The sequence below is a fragment of the Panicum virgatum genome, chromosome 5K (genome assembly GCF_016808335.1).
Source record: "Panicum virgatum strain AP13 chromosome 5K, P.virgatum_v5, whole genome shotgun sequence".
Classification (NCBI taxonomy): Eukaryota; Viridiplantae; Streptophyta; class Magnoliopsida; order Poales; family Poaceae; genus Panicum; species Panicum virgatum.
In genome coordinates, this window is record NC_053140.1 from 50,984,051 (window position 1) to 51,003,933 (window position 19,883).

Consider the following 19,883-nt stretch of genomic DNA (forward strand, 5'->3'; position numbering starts at 1 on the left):
AAGTTTTGCCCATTAAAAAACATGAAACCAAAACATAATGAGGCGTGCTGACAATGACACCCGTTATTCTTCTTCAATCTTCCCCATGAGGAACAATCTACACAAGACAAAATAAATAAGTGAACGAGCAAATAATAATGTCAAGAAATTATGAAATTCAAATAGATTTAAGCATACCACTAAATTGTCTTTAGGCACAAGCCTACAACGTTTTTTCATATCTTCAAACCGATGTATGATTTTGTCACTACTAATGCTTCTAAATATCTCCTTCTCAACATAGCATATCATCAAATCATTGAGCCATTCATCCCCTATTTTGCTGCGCAAATCCGTCTTTAAAAGAGCCATAGCTGAAAAAACCCTCTCAACCGAAGCAGTTGCCACTGGAAGTATCAATGTGAGCTCAACGAGCCGATAAACTAATGGGTAAGAGGTATTCATGGTTGTCTTGACCATAATTTCAGCAACCTTTGAAAGTTCTGTGCACCCAAGAAACTCTCTATTTCTTTTAGCACGTTGGTGGAATGCTTTAAGTTGACTTGGCAACACCGCAAGATGACCGACATCAAAATCTTCAGCATATATTTCAGCAAGTCTCACAAGTTTATCCACATCAAAATTAGAGAAGGAGTTTCTTGGATTAAGTGAAGCCATGCATACTAACAACTCTGAACTAGCTTCACTAAATCGATGATTCATCTCGGTCAAAATAGCATCAATGGCAGCAAGAAAAATCTCAACATGGTAGAAATGCATGTTTGTTACCTTTTGCCTTCTACGTGCATATGTCCCTCTAGCATTTACCTCCTTATCCATATCTGGCACTTCAATCTCATTTTTATCACAGAATGACTTCACTCTTTTGAATAACGGCTCCCATCCATTGTCCCTCATATCCTGCAAGGTCTCTTTCACACTCATGATAGAATGCATTGCCTCGACAATATCTTGGTCCTTTCTTTGCAAAGCACGTGACAAAGTATCTGTGGTGCTCAATATTTCAATCATCAAATGCATGATGAACACAAAATCAAAGCTTTCCATTTTACTAATCAGACCAAAAGCACCATCAGTACATGTAGGTTTAATGGAATCTTTTTTCACAATCTCAAGCACCTCCAATATAGCCTCCCACATAACCAAAATACGAAGCAATGTTTTAAGATGGGAGCCCCATCTAGTATCTCCAGGCCTAGCAAGTCTACTTTCTTGGTTTAAACCTCTTCCGGTGGCAATCTCACAATTCTCTAATTTTTCTAACAAACTATCATGGTGTTTTGCAAGCAAGATATCCTTTCTCATACAAGATGCACCCACAGTATTGACTATCAAAGGGACATAGTTAAAAAAAATCTGCAATAGCTGGAGTAGAAGTTGAAACGGCGACAACCACTAATTGCAATTAATGGGCAAAACAATGCACATAGAAGGCATAAGGATTTTGATCACGAACCAATTTCTGCATGCCATTAAATTCACCTCTCATATTGGAAGCTCCATCATAACCCTGTCCACGAATCATACTCATGCTTAACTTGTGGCTAGAAATCATACCGACCAAAGCTTCTTTCGATGCAATAGATGTACATTTCTCAATATGTTTAAGTCCAAGAAATCTCTCTAGCACCTTTCCTTCATCATTCACAAACCTACACATCAAGTTATATGTTAGCAACTTAGCATGAATATAAAATTATACAATGGAAAGGAAACAATGCAGAGTCTCTAGTAGATTACAAACCTCAGAACCATAGCCATTTGCTCCTTTATAGATACATCTCGAGACTCATCAATAAGCACCGAGAATCGCCTGCCATGAATCTCATCCATAATCACTGATGTGACTTCTTCTGCACAAGCTTTTGTAAGATCCTTCTGAATAAAAGGAGACAGCATCTGGCAATTTTTAGAGCCTTTATCATATGCATCCTTAACCACTTCGACCTTGTCTTTGTACCAGTCAATCATCTCTCTGAATGTTCCCTTGTTGAGCGAAGTAGAGGACTCATTGTGTCCACGGAAAGCATCACCTTGCTGTATGAGGAACCTTGCAACATCTAAAGAAGATGACAAGCGAGTCTTGTATCGATTATCTTCCTCCTTACTTTGCTTTTCAAATTTCCGAGTGACACTTGTTCTTTGATTCATAAAGTCATCGCACTTCAGCCTTGCATTACAATGAGAATGTGAAGCACCATGTTTATCAAATTTTTCCAAAGGCTTCTTCCATTTGTCTATACCGACCTTTGCAAAGACACTGCTCCCCCATTTATCGGGCTTTCCTGGCTCAAAGAAAAGATAACAATAAAAACAAAATGCTGCATCCTTTGACTCACTATACTCCAGCCAATCATAAGTCCCAAACCAATGCTGCTGAAAAGATCTCCATTCACCACTTTGCCATGAGCGAGGAAATGTAAAGCCAACTGGTTGTTGAGTTGGACCCCTCAAAGCATATGCCCTCTTAACTTGATCTCTAATCTCAAACGAATACTCATCAATTGGCTTGCGCAATCCAGGGTCACTAATGATATCTGATGCACAAAATTCTACTCTGCGGTTTTTTGGGGGCCTTGCATTAGTTTCTGGAGGAGTAGGAGTACTGCTACTGCTTGAATAATAGGTGAACAATGTTCTCTTCGACATCTTGCAACTCTACAAGACTACAAATTATTGACAAATTACAAGATAGATGAAATTGGGATCGGAAATTTAACCAGTTCAATAATCCATACCGTTCTGAGCTTCTGGAGTTCTCCGGCCGTGCACCTGACCTGAGCGGACTTCGTCGCGCTCGGCTGCCCGCGGCCACGCCGGCCCGTCGCACGCGCGCAGTCTCGCCGCCTCCTCCGTGGATCAGGACCGCGGTCCGCGTGTCCGGCGCGCCCGGCCGCCTGCAGCACGCGCGGTCTCGCTGCCACGCCGCCTCCTCACGTCCTCCGTGGACCGCGATCGGCGGACCGCAGCCGCGGGTCCGGGCGGCAGCGCGGGCAGGGCGCAGCGCAGATGCGCCATGCGCGGAGCGCGTTGCGAGACCCTGCCGGCTGCCGCGATGCTGCCCCCGGCCGCAGCTCTCCCACCAGCGACCGCCGCCGTGAGCCGTCCGCTCGTCGACCGCCGGGCGCCGCCGCCGCCGGACGCGAGCAGAGCAAGCCGACCGAGCTGCTGCGTGCCTCGGTTCCTGCTAGGGATTTGGATGGCACTGCGATTAGGGGAACTACTGGACTTGGCCACTTGGGCTCTTTTGGATTGTGGCCTTGTGAGTGGGCTTGCGGGTGGCCTTTTGGGCCGTTCAAAAAATTTTGTGCTGTGCTGGGCTGTTCACTTGGCCAGTTGGCCCAACGTCGCGAGCAGGTCGTCTTCTACCTCCAGCAAGCTCTCCAGCCCCCCATTGTTCATCCATAGAGTCTAAAAATTAGAGGGGGGGGCTGAGGGGGGGATCCATGGGCTCCCAAGCAGTAGGGGGGGCTTGAGCCCCTCTAGCCCCCCCTTAGATCCGCCACTGGCTATGGACGAGCTAGGTGGTTATGCTCATATCGTAAATTGCTCAAGTATAATTAATTTGACAAAAGATAAACACGTCGGGCTACCACCACTATTAAGGAATAGATCAAATTTGAAGTCAATACGTGTTCGAAACGAACAACTATATGTAAAGTTGTAGAGGAAACGGATACAAAATATTATTATAATAGAAGCTATATAACTCAAATCTCATTGCAGCTTTCTCCCAATATTTACATATACTAATCTAATTCCGTAGCCCTTCTCAAAAAATAGATTCAACCATCAACATTCGACAAAAGACAGGTATTTTCCATCGTTGCTCTTCTGCTCCAAAAATCAAGAACTATATTCTCTATTGACTGCTTACGCAAGTATATTGATTTGTAGCATTACAATTCATTAAACAAAGCATCGGGAACCACAACAGTTCGTGGGAGACAAAAAACTAAACTGGAGTATACTTCCGGCAAGTTCATGCCAACCTCTTCTCTTTCATGCCTGTAGTATACTTCATATACATATCATACATAATTATGTTAGTCGAAATAATAAAATTACTGGATATAAATTTAAAAATACCTCAAAATTAACTTATCTTTCATGGCTGCTACTGCGCATTGCTTACAATCTATTGAAATACTCTATTAAAAAATATAATAACAATACCTTAGCGGCAACTGCTACAAGTCTATAACAAGCAAATATTTACATGGTGTCTTTCCTGTTGCCTTAATTTTTCATCTCACACAGGCAAAAACTAATGGAAAACCATAGAAAAGAAGAAGCATTGCAGAACAGAAAGAGGAGGAAGGAACAACTAAACCTTAAAAGGGGCAAAAAAAAGGAGTATGCACTGTAGAGGAAACGACCAAGATGAAATATAGACTGGCAAGACTGAAGAGAAAAGAAATACTTAAAGAAAAAAGGAAACCAAAGCGTACAAGAACAGGCAATGAAGATGCAAATCAAGAGAACAGTAGCAAAGAATATGGCGAAACAGAGAAAAGGGGTGATGCTGAAAGTAATATATGGAACTTCGGAAAACCAAAATTCAGATGTGAAAGACTACCATGATTACACTCTTAAGCTAATAGCAGATCGAAACAGAAACGGAACACACGGTTTGCCAGGAGCAGATGAGGTTGCAGCACTGGTCATAAAAGATCCAACAGATGAAGCCAAAGGGCGTGACATAATTATTGAGTACAAAGATATGGGGCCTAAACGGATATCAGAAATCCACCCAAAATTCATGTCTATGCAATACCCACTGCTCTTCCCATACGGAGAAGATGGATTCAACATTAAAATACCATATCAACAAAAGGATGGAATTACATAAAAAAGGAACAACATATCTATGCTTGAATTTTACGCATACTACATTCACCATCGCCCTGACCAATCTATGTCATTGCTGATGTCTGGACACTTATCTCTACAATTTTGGGTTGATGTTTACACATGCATCAAGCAGAACACTCTAAACTGGATAAGGCACAATCAAGGGAAATTACGTACTGAACTATACAGCGGTTTGCAGGACGCAATCGAAAGGGGTGACACCAGAGCAGAATATGTTGGAAAGAGGATACTGCTACCTTCAAGTTTCACAGGGAGTATAAGAAACAAGATGCAAAACTTCCAAGATGCGATGGCCATCTGCCATTGGGCAGGATACCCAAACCTATTTATAACATTCACATGCAACGCAAAGTGGCCAGAAATCCAGTACATGCTGGATGAAACAGGAAGCAAACAGAAACCAGCTGAACGGTCCGATATTGTAGACCGAGTGTTCATGATTAAACTAAAGGAGCTACTACGGGACATAGTGCAAGGAAAAAGATTCAGAGAAACTACATCAGGTGAGATCCAAAAAACAACATTGATATATTACTACGTTTTAAATTATCAATACAATACAATGTTAAAAAAACTAACAAATTTTTAAATTCAAATGCAGTGCTATACGCAATAGAGTTCTAAAAAAGAGGTCTCCCGCATGCACATATATTGATATTTCTTAAGGACAAAAGCAAATGCCATGATCCATCGCAGATAGATGATATAATATGCGCTGAAATACCAGACAAGGATGAGGACCCTGAAGCATATGAAGCAGTCAAAAATTACATGATGCATGGACCATGTGGAGAGGCAAACACAAAATCTCCATGCATGGTGGAAAACAAATGCAGCAAACATTTTCCAAAAAAATTCAACTCAGAAACAACAATTGATGAAGATGGATTTCCAGTATACAAGAGGAGAGACAACGGGAGACAAATCAAAAAGGGAAAAGCTACACTAGACAACAGATTTGTCGTACCTTACAACAGGGATCTCCTGGTCAAATTCCAAGCTCACATTAATGTGGAGTGGTGCAATAGGTCCAGATCTATCAAATACCTATTCAAGTACATTCATAAAGGAGTTGACTATGTAGTTGGATTGCTCAAGGAAAAGACGTCAAAAAACGAAACTGACGAGATCAAGAAATACTTAGAGATGAGATACATATCAACAACCGAGGCATGCTGGAGGCTATTCCAGTTTGAACTCAACTATCGAGATCCACCCGTCGAGAGGCTGAATTTCCATCTAGAGAATGAACAACAGGTTATCTTCCCAGACTCTACTGATATAAGAAGCATAGTCAGAAGGGAGGGAGTGAAGGAAACTAAGTTCACTGAATGGATGGAGGCAAATAAACAACATGAAGAAGCAAGAGAGTTGACATATGCAGATTTCCCTACTAAATGGGTATGGAAAGCAAAAGAAAAGAAATGGGAGAAAAGAAAACAAGGATATGCAATCGGAAGGATCTACTATGCACATCCAACAAGTGGAGAAAGGTACTACCTCCGGATGCTGCTGAACACTGTCAAAGGATGCACATCATATGAAGACATAAGAACAGTGTCACACGGGACCGGCGAGAGAATTTTTTTAACCACAGCCTGAAATTCGCTACCACGGGGATTCGAACTCAGGACCTGTGGAGTGCCGCTCGAGTGTCTTAACTGCTAGGCTAAGCACCCTTTGGCAACATGTATCAAACTGAAATGATTGAAAAATGTCTCACGACAAACAAATGTTTTATTAGTGGAAATGGTCCAAACAAATATTTCACCAAACTCCAACGACCAATTAGCCAAACAAACAACATTAGCCAGAACGGGACAAGATAATATGGGGTGGACACAAGCTAGAAATTTTTAGATTAAAAAAACATTCAATGCGGAAGACGAAAATGAAAGAGGATCAAATCAGCAAAAATAGCTAGATAAATTAAAAATATATCTATATCTATATCTATTACTAAAGCGAGTAAAATTTTTGGTTTGGTACGTTGATTTGGTCCGTCTGTGTCATTGACAGGTGGGCCTTAGTCCATCCCGTATGCGAGTCGGACCAACTCTCTCCGTCCACGACTCAATCACGAAGATCCCTACAAATTAACACACGGCCATCAGTATGCATCCGATACTTTTTTCAACTTTGTCCATAGCAACGCACGGGCACAATTGTCTATAAAAAATATAAACAACAAAACTAAATAAGGTTCTATGCTATTACCAATGCAGGTAAAACTTCTTTGCAAATTTTTAATGCTAAGTAAAAAAACTAGCTACCCGCGCTGTTAGCGCGGGGCACCTTGCTAGTTGATTATATATTGAAAAGAAAAACAAAGGAAAATGTACAAAAGAGTTCCAAAGTCCTCAAAAGACAAAAAAAGAAAGGAAAAGATTAAAAAAATACAATAAGACTTCTAGCCACTCTGACATAGCAAGTTTATTTTTTGATTTTGCTCTTAGGATAACAAATTCATTCTTGAAATGAACAAGACAGACAGCTAGCGGGAGTGGATGAAGACCTTTGAAGATAAAGTCATAGCGCTGCATCCAGATGATGACTTCCATGAAGAAAGAAACAGCAAGTTGAGTCCTGAGAAGCTCAAGCGAAGCAAAAAAAGGATCAGACCACCCTATATGAAGCTCAATTGGAGAGAGGGATTAGTAATCGGTTGGAGATAGCACGTTGGCGAGGCATCGTTCGGCTTCATGGTAGTGGTGATGACAATGATGAGAAACCGTTCTTCTTGTTGACTTCAACTATAGACATCACAACGTACTATAAGGTGGCGCTGATGATGATATGGCATGGATTATGTGACAGAACTGCCAAGTTAAACAGCTTAATTAAATGTAATGGTCATCATTTGAACACATCAGGCGCATTAGCTTAATTAAGTGTAACCTGACAGCCTGTTTCCAACCCACAGGCCGATCGAAACACACCAGAAGTCTCACGCGACGGTGAACACATACGGTACCAGCATAATATATTTTCACAAAAATAGATAATAACATAAATATTTATAAAACAGCTTTAAATTTAGAATTTACATAAAATAAATGACAGCAGCGGAAGAGAATATGACCTGAGAGAAGGAAATTTGATTGAAAACCAATAAAAACAAAACGATAACTATGAACACGTGAGGATGTCACATCGAGCCCACTGATGCGAATCCTGGTTAGCTTCTATACCTGAAACAGGGTAAACAACAAACCCTGAGTATACTAATACTCAGCAAGACTTACCCGACTATTGGATATACTTAGCCCACATACCTAGACATGCAAGGCATTTGGCTGGTGGTTTATTTTGCAGAAAAAGCATCATAAAGGTGGATCCTTATTTTCAATATTTTAGCTCCATGTTCTATATAGATTAACTATAATCTAACATTTGCATAAATCAACTACAGCACACATGGTAGAGCAAATATACTATAATTCAATGTAACTATCATCATAAATGTATAATCCATATTCTATATTGTATCACTACGATGCGGTACTGCGATCAAGGTGCTCATATCCGATAGCGACTGACGGCGAATCGATCCGATTTAACCTTGCAAGGTGGATCTAACCAACACGGCACGTATTTGTCCCGTTGGACAATACGAACCAACCATTCCCCTCCCCGCCTCGAACTACAGGAACCAGCCCAACGACATATGGTCAGCCGAACTCAACGTGAGACCACCAAAAGTAAACATATGCATCCCCAATTCTCCGCGACTACTCGACCACCCCAGGAGTTGGGTGCGGGTTCCTGTACTTTCGAAGCAAGGCAGTACTCGGCTTACCGGTTTCGACTACCTCCTACTCCCAGCATGCGGCCAGTACAATTCAAACTCGATCACAGGGCCAGACAACGAACGGTCCTTAACCGACACAGACGGGGCTAGCCTTTCCCCGCCCGGTCTCCATTTTCTTTTCCTTGTCCAACCTATTCCAATATTCCATATACTCAAAATAACGAGATATCCTATATCTCGCGAGTGACCAGAAATCACTCGACTTCTACCGAGATCTTATTAAGCATAGCATTTCTATCGTCCTATACATACTAGTATAACTCCAGGGAACCTAGGGATCATGCAACTAGAGTTCCAAACTATTCCTAAACCTAATGCACAAGTAATAGAAACATATATAGGTGTCATAAATTTGAAATAATAGAATGTGCACCGGGACTTGCCTGGGAGTAAAGTATCACTATAAATTAGTAGGTTGGAGCTTCATGATAGATAATCCACCACCTTCTGGATAGAAACTAACACACCATCTTTTGGAGTTTTCTCCATCTTGATGTTCCAATCGTCCTTCAATTGATCTACCCTCGTACCTAAATGATATGCATAGATGCACATGCATGCACAAAAGAGGCATAAGCACATATTCTAAGGACGACCAGAAAGTAATGCGTGGTACGTTGTCGTAAAGAAGTAATGTACAAATCGTACTAAGGTTGATCACTCATCCTCACCCGAAGGACTAGTTCATCCTTGAGATTTGTATTATGAAGTTACTTGCCCTAGTGATTAAAGCTAACAAGGCATCATGGATATCGTCACAAGAATAAGAAGTCTACCACATGTTAATTGCATCATCTATATACATTAAGTACCTTTAGTTACAAACATGTAAGACTCAAACTACAGTATCATAGGTGAAATTTATTAGGTGGTAAAGGTGATACTTAACATGATAATTACTCTCGTCGGAACTTATCTCATTGGACACTCGTTTGCAGAGAACCAAGCATTAGTAACTACCTAAAGAACCAAGGTGATGTGTATTTAAGTGTGACACCTAATGTTATATTTACATGGCACAAAACAAGATAAATTACACATGCTAGGAACAAAATAAGTTGCACGAGTACAATTTAATAGCACAAACTAATTCTTACTGATTATATCTTGTAATTATACTTAACAAAGTATTTTACATAAATTTATCATGATCTTATATGTAAAGAAACTATTATTTCTAACAGAACATGCCTAACTACTAATAAAAATTATTTTGATTAGCAACCTATATGTTCCGAACATAAAATATTTACTAGTGAAAAAAGAATAGAAAACAACCCTAGCATGAAGTTTTCATGATTTATCAGTAAGCATAATTATTTATGCATAGTCCTATTACTCATAAACTATTTATTAAACACTAACCAAGTTAAATCAATAACTCATGCACACGTGCACTAATAAATCTGAAACTTTTACCACATCACATGCATCACATGACTAATCTACCATAAAAATTTCACAGCAAAAAGGAGCAACATAACTACGTATATGATTTTATCCCTAACAAGCATGGATAAAATTTTAGGACAATATTTTTCTACCAACACATGTCATATTATAGGTTCACTGCATACATATAATCACAAGGATTCCAAAACATCTTTACTTTCTATTTTATGATTTTTCCATGATTTACTATGCATTTTCAAAGTTTACAACCACTTAAACTAATATTTAAACTAGAGCAAAAACTATTTAGAAACTAAAGATCAACCTGTAAGGAAAGTTGTAGATCTTAGAACAAGGAATCCAGCAAATTTTAGTTTGTATTTTTCTGATTTTTCTATGATTTACTATGATTTTTCAACGTTTCAGCCAATTTATTGCAAAATAACCCTTCGCAGCACTATTCATATTAGTCTACGGTTGTGCAGATAGGCCCCTAAACTTGTTTCAATTGTCGCACAAGGTCCCTGGTTGCGATTTTGAAGCAGGGGAGAAGGGGGAACGACGATTCCGGCCATGGGAGGGCTTGCTGGCGGCGAGGGAGGGGTGGAGGAGGAAGAGGAGAGCGAGAGCTACCTGTGGGTGGTGGTTTGAGGGCTCGGGGTGGCCAGTGGCGGCGGTGCTATGCCGCTGCGGCAGCGTTCCGGCGAGGTGTGGAGGTGATGGCCGGGCCCGGGAGCTTCGTTGGGATGAGAGCAAGCGGATTCGGGGATTGGTGGAGGGCGGCGTGGGCTCGAGTGGTGGCTCAGCATGGAGGGGCGGGTGGCAGTCATGGCGAGCAGCAGCGCTGCACAAGCGCAGGCGGGCGGGACTGGCCGGCGACGAGGCGAGCAGCGCTGCAGCCAGGGACAGCTGCAACGCCCCGTGGCGCGCGCGCAGGGTTGCGCGGAGGCGGCCCGCGACGTGCGGTGGCGGAAGCCGGGCAGACCAGCGGCCAGGGCGCGCACACGAGCACTCGCGAGCAGAGGGAGGAGGGAAAAAAATGGCAGTGGGCGAGCAGCAGCAGAAGGAAGGGGTGGCATGTCGGCAACGCGGGACACGCGGAACGCGCGCGTCGTTCGGCGGTGCCGTGGCCAATTTGGCCTTGGTGACCCTGGCAAAATATCGGGGCGTTACAGATTAGTAGCCCAATTAACAATCCACGAGTCAAAACCTTCCCAGTTCCCACTTTCTAGCAGCTGGAGAGCGCAAGGCAGCAGCCCGAGTTCCACCAAGCCACCAACCAAACCAGAGGTTCCAGCACCGCCGCGCGCCGGCCGTGGCGCGTTTGGTGGAGTGGAGTCCATGGAACTCGGTCTCTGGCAGACCGGCGGCCAGCTACTCGATCGCGTGAAAACCAGCTGTTCCAGACCCCAACGCTGACCCGGCTTGTCTGCTACTCTGACGACTCCAAATGCAGCGTTCCAGCACGCGAACGTGCCCACAGCCATAAACAACATAACGATGAGCGCCCGCAGCCTCGCACCGTCGCGCTAATCGCACGCGGTACGAGACAACAACGTGCTCGCTCTCTTTCCCGCTGATTCCAAAAGGCCGCCACGGCCGGCCGTGCGCTCGTGCAGGCGCTCCCCTCACAAGAGGCTCTACTGCCCAACTGCAGGCAAGGCCATGTCCTGACAGTAGCTGGAGGAGGATCGATCGCCGCCCGAGCATGAGGGCGCGCGCGCTCTGCCTCGTCCTCCTCGCCGCGTTCTTCCCCACTTCCGCGCCCACCGACTCCATCGGCCTGGGCGCGTCCATCGCCGGCAACCAGACGCTCGTCTCGCCCGGCGGCGTCTTCCAGCTCGGCTTCTTCAGCCCGGACGGCGGCGCCGGCAGGAGGTACCTCGGCATTTGGTACTACGGCATCCGGGAGGCGAGGCCGACCGTGGTGTGGGTCGCCAACCGCCAGAGCCCGCTGGTGGGTTCCCCGGGCGTCCTCCGCCTCTCCGCCGACGGCCGCCTCGTCGTCCTCGACTCCCAGAACGGCACCGCCGTCTGGTCCTCCGCGGCGCCCACCAGGAACGTGACCGCCGGCTCCGCCGCGCGGCTCCGGGACGACGGCAACTTCGTCCTGAGCTCGGACAGGAGCGGCTCCGAGCAGAGCGTGGCGTGGCAGAGCTACGACTACCCGACGGACACGCTGCTCCCCGGCATGAAGCTCGGGGTGGACCTCCGGGCCGGCATCACCCGGAACATCACGTCGTGGAGCAGCCCCGCCGACCCTTCCCCTGGCGCCTACACGTTCCGGCTGGTCCTCGGCGGCCTGCCGCAGTTCTTCCTCCTCCGGGGCGCCGCCAAGATCTACACGAGCGGGCCGTGGAACGGCGAGGTCCTCACCGGCGTGCCGTACCTCCAGTCCAGCGACTTCACCTTCAGGGTCGTGTCGGGCCCCGACGAGACGTACTACAGCTACTCCGTCGGCGCGTCCTCGCTGCTCTCGCGGCTCGTCGTCGACGGCGCGGCGGGGCAGGTGCAGCGGTTCGTGTGGGTGAACGGCGGCTGGAGCAGCTTCTGGTACTACCCGACCGACCCCTGCGACAACTACGCCCAGTGCGGGGCGTTCGGGTACTGCGACACCGCCCAGCAGACCACCCAGTGCAGCTGCCTGCCGGGGTTCCGGCCGCGGTCGCCGCAGCAGTGGAACCTCCGGGACGCGTCCGGCGGCTGCGTCAGGAGCACCAGCCTGAGCTGCGGCAACGGCAGCAGCAGCAGCGACGACGGGTTCTGGGTGGTGAACCGGATGAAGCTGCCGGAGGCCACGAACGCGACGGTGCACGCCGGCATGACGCTGGAGCAGTGCCGGCAGGAGTGCCTGGGCAACTGCAGCTGCCGGGCGTACGCCGCGGCCAACGTCAGCGGGGGAGTCAGCCGCGGGTGCGTCATCTGGGCCGTCGATCTGCTGGACATGCGGCAGTACGCGACGGTCGTGGAGGACGTGTACATACGGCTCGCGCGGTCCGAGATAGACGCCCTCAACGCTGCCGCCGCCGCAGGTTCTGACTCTCACGAATTTTTTTATTTTCTGGCACAAACTTCTCTAATCTTTCTACTATTCATTCAGTAGTTCAACGGGTAAACAAAAATTTACAATTTTCGGCAGTTTTTATGATAGTTACTCAAGTTGTGCGGTGCTCATCACTAGAAGCCTACATGACTTTTGTCTATGATTGTTAGGAGCCTGACATGACATAGGTAGAAATGTGGGTTAGGCCATACTGTACTTGTTTTCAGACTTGCTGACACATCTCGTCTAGTACGTACTCCGTGTTCACTAGTTGGATTCTTGCACAAACCCATTTTTCTGGGTCAACTGGTCAAGAATCGGGTGCGTCTCGCCATCCTCGCATAGAAAAGGTCCGCACCCACCACTTTCTTCTGAAAATCACTCTGCATACACATTTGCGGAGATGGCTTCGCCGGAGTTTTCAAAACCTCGAACGAGTCGCATTTGTTTTTTCTGTACATGAATACATGATAGCGCAGAGAATTCAACGGCCACCTTTGAACGGAAGCAAAGTAGCACGGGTCAACCAGCTGGCCCTGTTTGGCTTGGGCAAAAACTGTGACAGCAATTAGTCTCTGTACCCATTACCAGAACGGCAGAACCATGCGTCACGATCGCTGGATTAGGTGCCGTGCAGAGTGCAGTCAATAGGAAACACATGGTGCTTAACGAGCGATCGTCCAACACCACCCAACTTGAAAGTGACACTTGAAGTGGCCAAAAGTTGCCTGGATATGATAAGCTAGGGGCAAAGGTTTCCACTGAAAACATGGATTCTGGGTGTGACGAGTAGTCATCAGCAATTCAGCAGGGTGAAGCACTGAAAACACGAGCTTTTTTTAAGCTTCAACTTGTGGTGGTTTGAAAATGACCTCAAAGGCTTCAGATAATTTTAAAAAAAATTGCAGCGCACAAAAAGAGGGCGAGGGAAAGCACTTCTAGAGACTAGAGAGTGGAGACACGAGCGTTTTGACGACTCGTGGAAACGTGCGGTGTGCGTTCGCCAACTAACCTTTTGCCGCTGCTTGTTTCCCAGCAAACGGAGGGGGCCGTCACAGCAAGCGCGTGGTGACCGCGGTCGTCGCGACCGTCGCCGGCGTGCTCCTCCTGCTGGCGGTCGGCTGCTTCGTCTGGAGGAAGAGGAGGAAACGTCAGGGCGAGACGGATTCGTCGTCGGCGCCGGCCGGTGGAGAGGATGTGCTCCCGTTCAGGGCCAGGAAACACCCGGCGCTAGAGGAGGATTGGAAATGCGCCAAGAAAGACGTCGACCTCCCGTTGTTTGACCTGGAGGTGATCCTGGCCGCCACCGACAGCTTTGCTCTTCACAACAAGATTGGCGAAGGCGGATTTGGTCCGGTTTACATGGTAAGAACCGAATAGTTAACACTAGGATAATCGAAATTAAATGATAGAATAATTTGAAAATTTTGACAACTGATTCCCGGCCATATCTAATGTCGCTAACCTGCAATATGATTCTGGCAGGGGAAGCTCGAGGACGGGCAAGAAGTAGCCGTGAAGAGGCTGTCCCGGAGATCGATGCAAGGGGCGGTGGAGTTCAAGAACGAGGTGAAGCTGATCGCCAAGCTCCAGCACAGGAACCTCGTGAGGCTGCTCGGCTGCTGCATCGACGAGGACGAGAGGATGCTCCTGTACGAGTACATGCACAACCAGAGCCTCGACACCTTCATATTTGGTCAGTTGAATCTTGCAGAAACACGCGGCATTCAGCGTGAGAAGTTTCCTCAGACAATGAACTTGACATATCCCCTGCTGCTATGCGCTGTGCAGATGAAGGGAAGCGGAGGTTGCTGAGGTGGCAGAAGCGCTTTGATATCATTCTGGGGATCGCGCGGGGTCTGCAGTACCTGCACGAGGATTCGAGGTTCAGGATCATCCATAGGGACCTCAAGGCTAGCAACGTGCTGCTGGACAGAAACATGGTCCCCAAAATTTCAGACTTTGGTATTGCAAGAATGTTTGGAGGTGATCAGACCACTGAATATACCAAAAAAGTCATCGGGACATAGTAAGTGACCAAGTGTCCTCTCAATCTCATGTTTATTTTCACACTGTTCTGAAAGTGGACCTTCACACTGACTGGTGAGATGTTTTTCCTCAGTGGCTACATGTCTCCAGAATACGCAATGGATGGCGTGTTCTCCCTGAAGTCAGACATCTACAGCTTCGGCGTGATGGTACTAGAGATCATCACCGGCAAGAAGAACCGAGGCTTCTACGAAGTCGAGCTTGATCTCAACCTCCTCAGATATGTAAGTAGTAACATTTATGATGTATCAGAAAAGACTTGCAGTGGCTGTTCCTTTTTTCCCAGAATTCTTTCTCTGACCATCACGATCATTCTTCAGGCATGGATGCTGTGGAAAGAAGGCCGGAGCGTTGATTTGCTTGACGATGTGATGGACGGCAGCTTCAACTGCGGCGAGGTGCTGCGGTGCGTCCAGGTGGCCCTCCTGTGCGTGGAAGTGCAGCCCAGGAACAGGCCCCTGATGTCGTCGGTGGTCATGATGCTGGCCAGCGAGAACGCGACGGTGCCGGAGCCCAACGAGCCCGGGGTGAACATCGGGAAGAACACGTCGGACACGGAGTCGTCTCAGGGCCTCACGGCCAACAATGTCACGATAACGGCGATAGATGCTAGGTAGGTCATTGGACTGGACGAGTAGGAATTCGAAATTCTTGCTGCTCTGATGGTATAGTAGCGTGTGCTGGGTAGCTTACTCTTGTACAGCAAAGGTTTTGTTACCATTTTTTGTTTTGAAAAAAATCTTAAGCGTACAACTCATAGAGATTATGTCGTGGGATTTTTAGGGTACCCACAGCCGGGTGGCGGAGCGCACCCGCCTATTCCTGGTGAGGGAGGACTCGGGGAAGTACTAGGCGGTTAGGCTAATCTAGCACGGAGGCAAGCACATATGAACTCACGATCTAGAGTGGTTCGGGCCGCCGGAGCGTAATACCCTATATCCACTGAGAGAAGTATTGTTCTTGGTTGTGTATGAACAGATCCTCTGCCGGGCCTTGGCCTTTTTCCCAGCCTGAGCCTCCTTCTAGCGGGCGCCCTCCCTTTTATAGATCAAGGGGTGCGGATACATTGGTCGTTGAGGCCCCGACAGGTGGGCCCAACGTGACTAAGTAGCATACTGCGCAGAGTACTTAAATGTCTACAGTAGTTGTGAATTTTTTCTCTGATATGCTTCCATGCCCTGCTGGCGTTCTGACTCAGGGAGGTCTTCTCTTGTCCCGTCAGCAATGTGCCCGTTGGGGAAACGTAGCTTGCGGCGTGGCCTGTTGAGGCTATTATGTAGGCGTCATAATGGGTGAAGCCGAGCCGTCGTGTTCATCTGTCATGGCAGACTGACAGGCGCGGCGTGGGCGGCGCCAGCGGCTCCACTACACGTCTTGGTAATACGCGATCAATAGTATCCCCTAGTCAAAGACTTCCTCGGCTTCTGCTATATCAATGCGGACGTCCACCTACCGCAATGAATGCAGTGGAAGGTGAACCTTTAGTATGGAGACCAAGTGGCCTTATATACGTGTCTGTGTTTGCAGACACGTGGCAGCCCCGGACCTCCCCGGGGCGGGGTGTCAATTCCTTCCCTTAGTGAGGGGTCCGGTTACTATACAGGGGGTCCGGGACCCCATGGGGGGTCCGGGACTCCGCGGGGGTCCGGAGCTCCCGGCTGTTCGGGCTGAGCGCCTGCTTTTTCCGAAACACGTGGTGCTCCCAGACCCTTCCCAGCCGGGGGACGGGTCCGGGACCGTTGTTGGGTGAACAGGGCTCCGGACCGCGGGGATCCGGCTGTTTGGACGTAGTCAAGGATAACCACAAGGCTCCTGCCTAGACACAGCAAGAGGGGGTACCCCAGTCCTGGGGTACCGACAGTGGCCCCCCGGGCCCACCTCGGGAGAGGTACGAACCCGCGGGTGGGACCTACTATCGTGATGTGTTTTCACACAAACTTGATTGCGTCGGTGTGCTCATGCAGAGAGCGTGCACTCCGGACCCCCGAGGCCGGTACACCGGTTGCCAGGTTCAGGTACTAGAGCGCTCTCCACAGGGCGATGAAGGTGTAGGCTTAGGGTGCGGAACCAAGCTAAGCGGCTACACAGACCTCGGATCGCCCAGGGAGCAAGCACCACTTCCCGGACCCGGCTCTTGGCGACCGTGGCGAGCGGTCTCCGCCGGAGCGGGCCACCGGAGTGGACTTGAGTCGACCGTGGCGAGCGGTCTCCGCCGGAGCGGGCCACCGGAGTGGACTTGAGTCGACCGTGGCGAGCGGTCTCCGCCGGAGCGGGTCACCGGAGTGGACTTTGAGTCGACCGTGGCGAGCGGTCTCCGCCGGAGCGGGCCACCAGAGTGGACTTGAGTCGACCGTGGCGAGCGGTCTCCGCCGGAGCGGGCCACCAGAGTGGACTTGAGCTGTTGCCATCGATCCACCGAGATACGTTACCGGACCTCATGGCGGGGCATAGGAAACCATGTCTTATACTAGAAAGGAGTCCGTACCTCTAGAGACGGCAGCCCCGGGTACTGGGGTACTCGTAACAGGGCAGTGGAGTGCGTAGGCTTAGGGTATATTACCAGGCTAAGCGGCTACGCAGAACTCCTCCGCCCCAGGATACAAGCACCACTTCTCCGGGACAGGTCCCTAGGAGTTTGGACCGCCTTCCAGCTAGAAGGGGTGTCCCTACCTGACCACAAGCCAGCAACTCAGTTTGGATCGTTAGCAACAAAAGGAAAGACTCAGTGCAGGGGAAAGAAACATGCAAGCTGAACGGACAAGTGCTATCAGGTTAATGTAAAGATAGGACTGAGAAAGCAAATCTCCTTCATTACTTGATTCGTGGTGTACATCAGAGGTCGGGATTACGACGGCGGACCTCTACCGCTCTGAACCACTTGTTGGTGTCGCCTGTTTGTGCGATGAAGCCAGAAGTAGGGTTTATAAGGGCGGACCTTTACCGCTCTGGACCACACGTAGGCACCATATCATTACAAAGAAGAAACCAACTCAGTCCTATCTAGTGATAACCTACAGCTGCTGCCCCGTAAGGCGTGCACGTTGCTGGCCGTAGTGGAGCTGCCACCTTGGAGGTTCCTCTTAGCTGTTGGGGGCGAAGGCGCCCTGGACGTGCTTTCACAGCATCATCCAGCATCACCTCGGGAGCTCAGGGGGCCCTTCACTACCTAAGAACTGTCATATGCCTAGGTAGCATAGAGACAAATCCTTTGGCTTTGAATGAGAGTGGCCCAGCCGCCGTCGTCTGCCGCCAGCCCGTTGATCGCTCATCTCGAGCTGGGTGCTCATTTGGACGAGTACGGAGCGTGGAAAAGGGCGGTCGTTCGCCGGCTCGACCTTGGTGCTGGCATTAGGCCCCCGCGCCTGGTGGCGGGATCCTGTCTGCAGCAGCACCGAGAGAGACCCGGTCCTGGCGAGGGAGGAGACGGCGGTAGACTTCCCCCGGGCCACAGCGGTCGGCTCCAGGCTTCACATTGAGAGAGAGCCTTGAGCCGACGCCATGCAGCCGCAGGGGAGTCCTGGTGGTTGCTTGAGAGAAAATCTTGAGCCGACACTGGGATGGCGCGGGGCGGCACGCAACAGGCGTCGCCCCCGCGCACCACCGTGCCGGCTCTGAGGCGTCGCAGTGGCGACGCACAGCAGGCGCCGCTGCCGTGCACCGCCGCACCGAGGGCGCTGGTGCCTCAGCGTAGTGACATGCGGCGTAGGTGCCACCATGCCTCTCTTCATCTTCTCGCTGCTGTTGCAGAGGATGAGCTCAGCCTCGAAAGCTTGGAGATCTAGCCAACGCCTGCATCTTCCCCACGAACGACGCCAAATGTCGTGGGATTTTTAGCGTACCCACAGCCGGGTGGCGGAGCGCACCCGCCTATTCTCGGGGAGGGAGGACTCGGGGAAGTACTAGGCGGTTAGACTAATCTAGCACGGAGGCAAGCACACATGAACTCACGATCTAGAGTGGTTCGGGCCGCCGGAGCGTAATACCCTACATCCACTGGGAGAAGTATTGTTCTTGGTTGTGTATGAATCTATCCTCTGCCGGGCCTTGGCCTTTTTCCCAGCCTGAGCCTCCTTCTAGCGGGCGCCCTCCCTTTTATAGATCAAGGGGTGCGGATACATTGGTCGTTGAGGCCCCGACAGGTGGGCCCAACGTGACTAAGTAGCATACTGCGCAGAGTACTTAAATGTCTACAGTAGTTGTGAATCTTTTCTTTGATATGCTTCCATGCCCTGCTGGCGTTCTGACTCAGGGAGGTCTTCTCTTGTCCCGTCAGCAAGGTGCCCGTTGGGGAAACGTAGCTTGCGGCGTGGCCTGTTGAGGCTATTATATAGGCGTCATAATGGGTGAAGCCGAGCCGTCGTGTCCAGCTGTCATGGCAGACTGACAGACGCGGCGTGGGCGGCGCCAGCGGCTCCACTACACGTCTTGATAATACGCGATCAATAGTGTCCCCTGGTCAAAGACTTGCCTCGGCTTCTGCTATATCAATGCGGACGTCCACCTACCGCAATAAATGCAGTGGAAGGTGAACCTTTAGTATAGAGACCAAGTGGTCTTATATACGTATCTGTGCTTGCAGACACGTGGCAGCCCCGGACCTCCCCGGGGCAGGTGTCAATTCCTTCCCTTGGTGAGGGGTCCGGTTGCTATACAGGGGGTCCGGACCTCCACGGAAGGTCCGGAGCTCCCGGCTGTTCGGGCTGAGCGCCTGCT

At 48.7% G+C, this 19,883-nt stretch overlaps 2 protein-coding genes and 1 long non-coding RNA gene across 3 annotated transcripts; 1 reads left to right on the forward strand and 2 right to left on the reverse strand.

The window, feature by feature from the left end:
- Positions 1-1,371: 1,371 nt before the first annotated feature.
- LOC120708294 (zinc finger MYM-type protein 1-like) lies at positions 1,372-2,748 on the reverse strand. The gene is made up of 3 exons (XM_039993500.1): positions 2,739-2,748; positions 1,745-2,658; positions 1,372-1,652 (listed from the first exon to the last, which is right to left on the reverse strand). The coding sequence occupies exons 2-3, from the start codon at positions 2,647-2,649 to the stop codon at positions 1,406-1,408; spliced, it is 1,152 nt and encodes a 383-aa protein (XP_039849434.1). The 5' UTR covers positions 2,650-2,658; positions 2,739-2,748; the 3' UTR covers positions 1,372-1,405.
- A 954-nt stretch (positions 2,749-3,702) lies between these two features.
- Positions 3,703-7,969, reverse strand: LOC120708296. The gene is made up of 2 exons (XR_005689315.1): positions 7,391-7,969; positions 3,703-6,964 (listed from the first exon to the last, which is right to left on the reverse strand). It is a non-coding gene; the product is annotated as an uncharacterized LOC120708296 (long non-coding RNA).
- A 3,355-nt stretch (positions 7,970-11,324) lies between these two features.
- LOC120708292 (receptor-like serine/threonine-protein kinase SD1-8) lies at positions 11,325-15,936 on the forward strand. The gene is made up of 6 exons (XM_039993491.1): positions 11,325-13,110; positions 14,158-14,486; positions 14,607-14,817; positions 14,913-15,150; positions 15,244-15,394; positions 15,491-15,936. The coding sequence occupies exons 1-6, from the start codon at positions 11,787-11,789 to the stop codon at positions 15,785-15,787; spliced, it is 2,550 nt and encodes an 849-aa protein (XP_039849425.1). The 5' UTR covers positions 11,325-11,786; the 3' UTR covers positions 15,788-15,936.
- The last annotated feature ends 3,947 nt before the right edge of the window (positions 15,937-19,883 follow it).

Bases quoted from the DNA above. Each gene is read 5' to 3' on its own strand.
- LOC120708292 (XM_039993491.1), top strand. From the start codon at position 11,787: ATGAGGGCGCGCGCGCTCTGCCTCGTCCTCCTCGCCGCGTTCTTCCCC. The intron at 14,487-14,606 runs GTAAGAACCGAA...TGATTCTGGCAG, and splicing joins GATTTGGTCCGGTTTACATG to GGGAAGCTCGAGGACGGGCA. The intron at 14,818-14,912 runs GTCAGTTGAATC...TGCGCTGTGCAG, and splicing joins CCTCGACACCTTCATATTTG to ATGAAGGGAAGCGGAGGTTG.
- LOC120708294 (XM_039993500.1), bottom strand. From the start codon at position 2,649: ATGTCGAAGAGAACATTGTTCACCTATTATTCAAGCAGTAGCAGTACT. The intron at 1,653-1,744 runs GTTTGTAATCTA...CTTGATGTGTAG, and splicing joins CAAATGGCTATGGTTCTGAG to GTTTGTGAATGATGAAGGAA.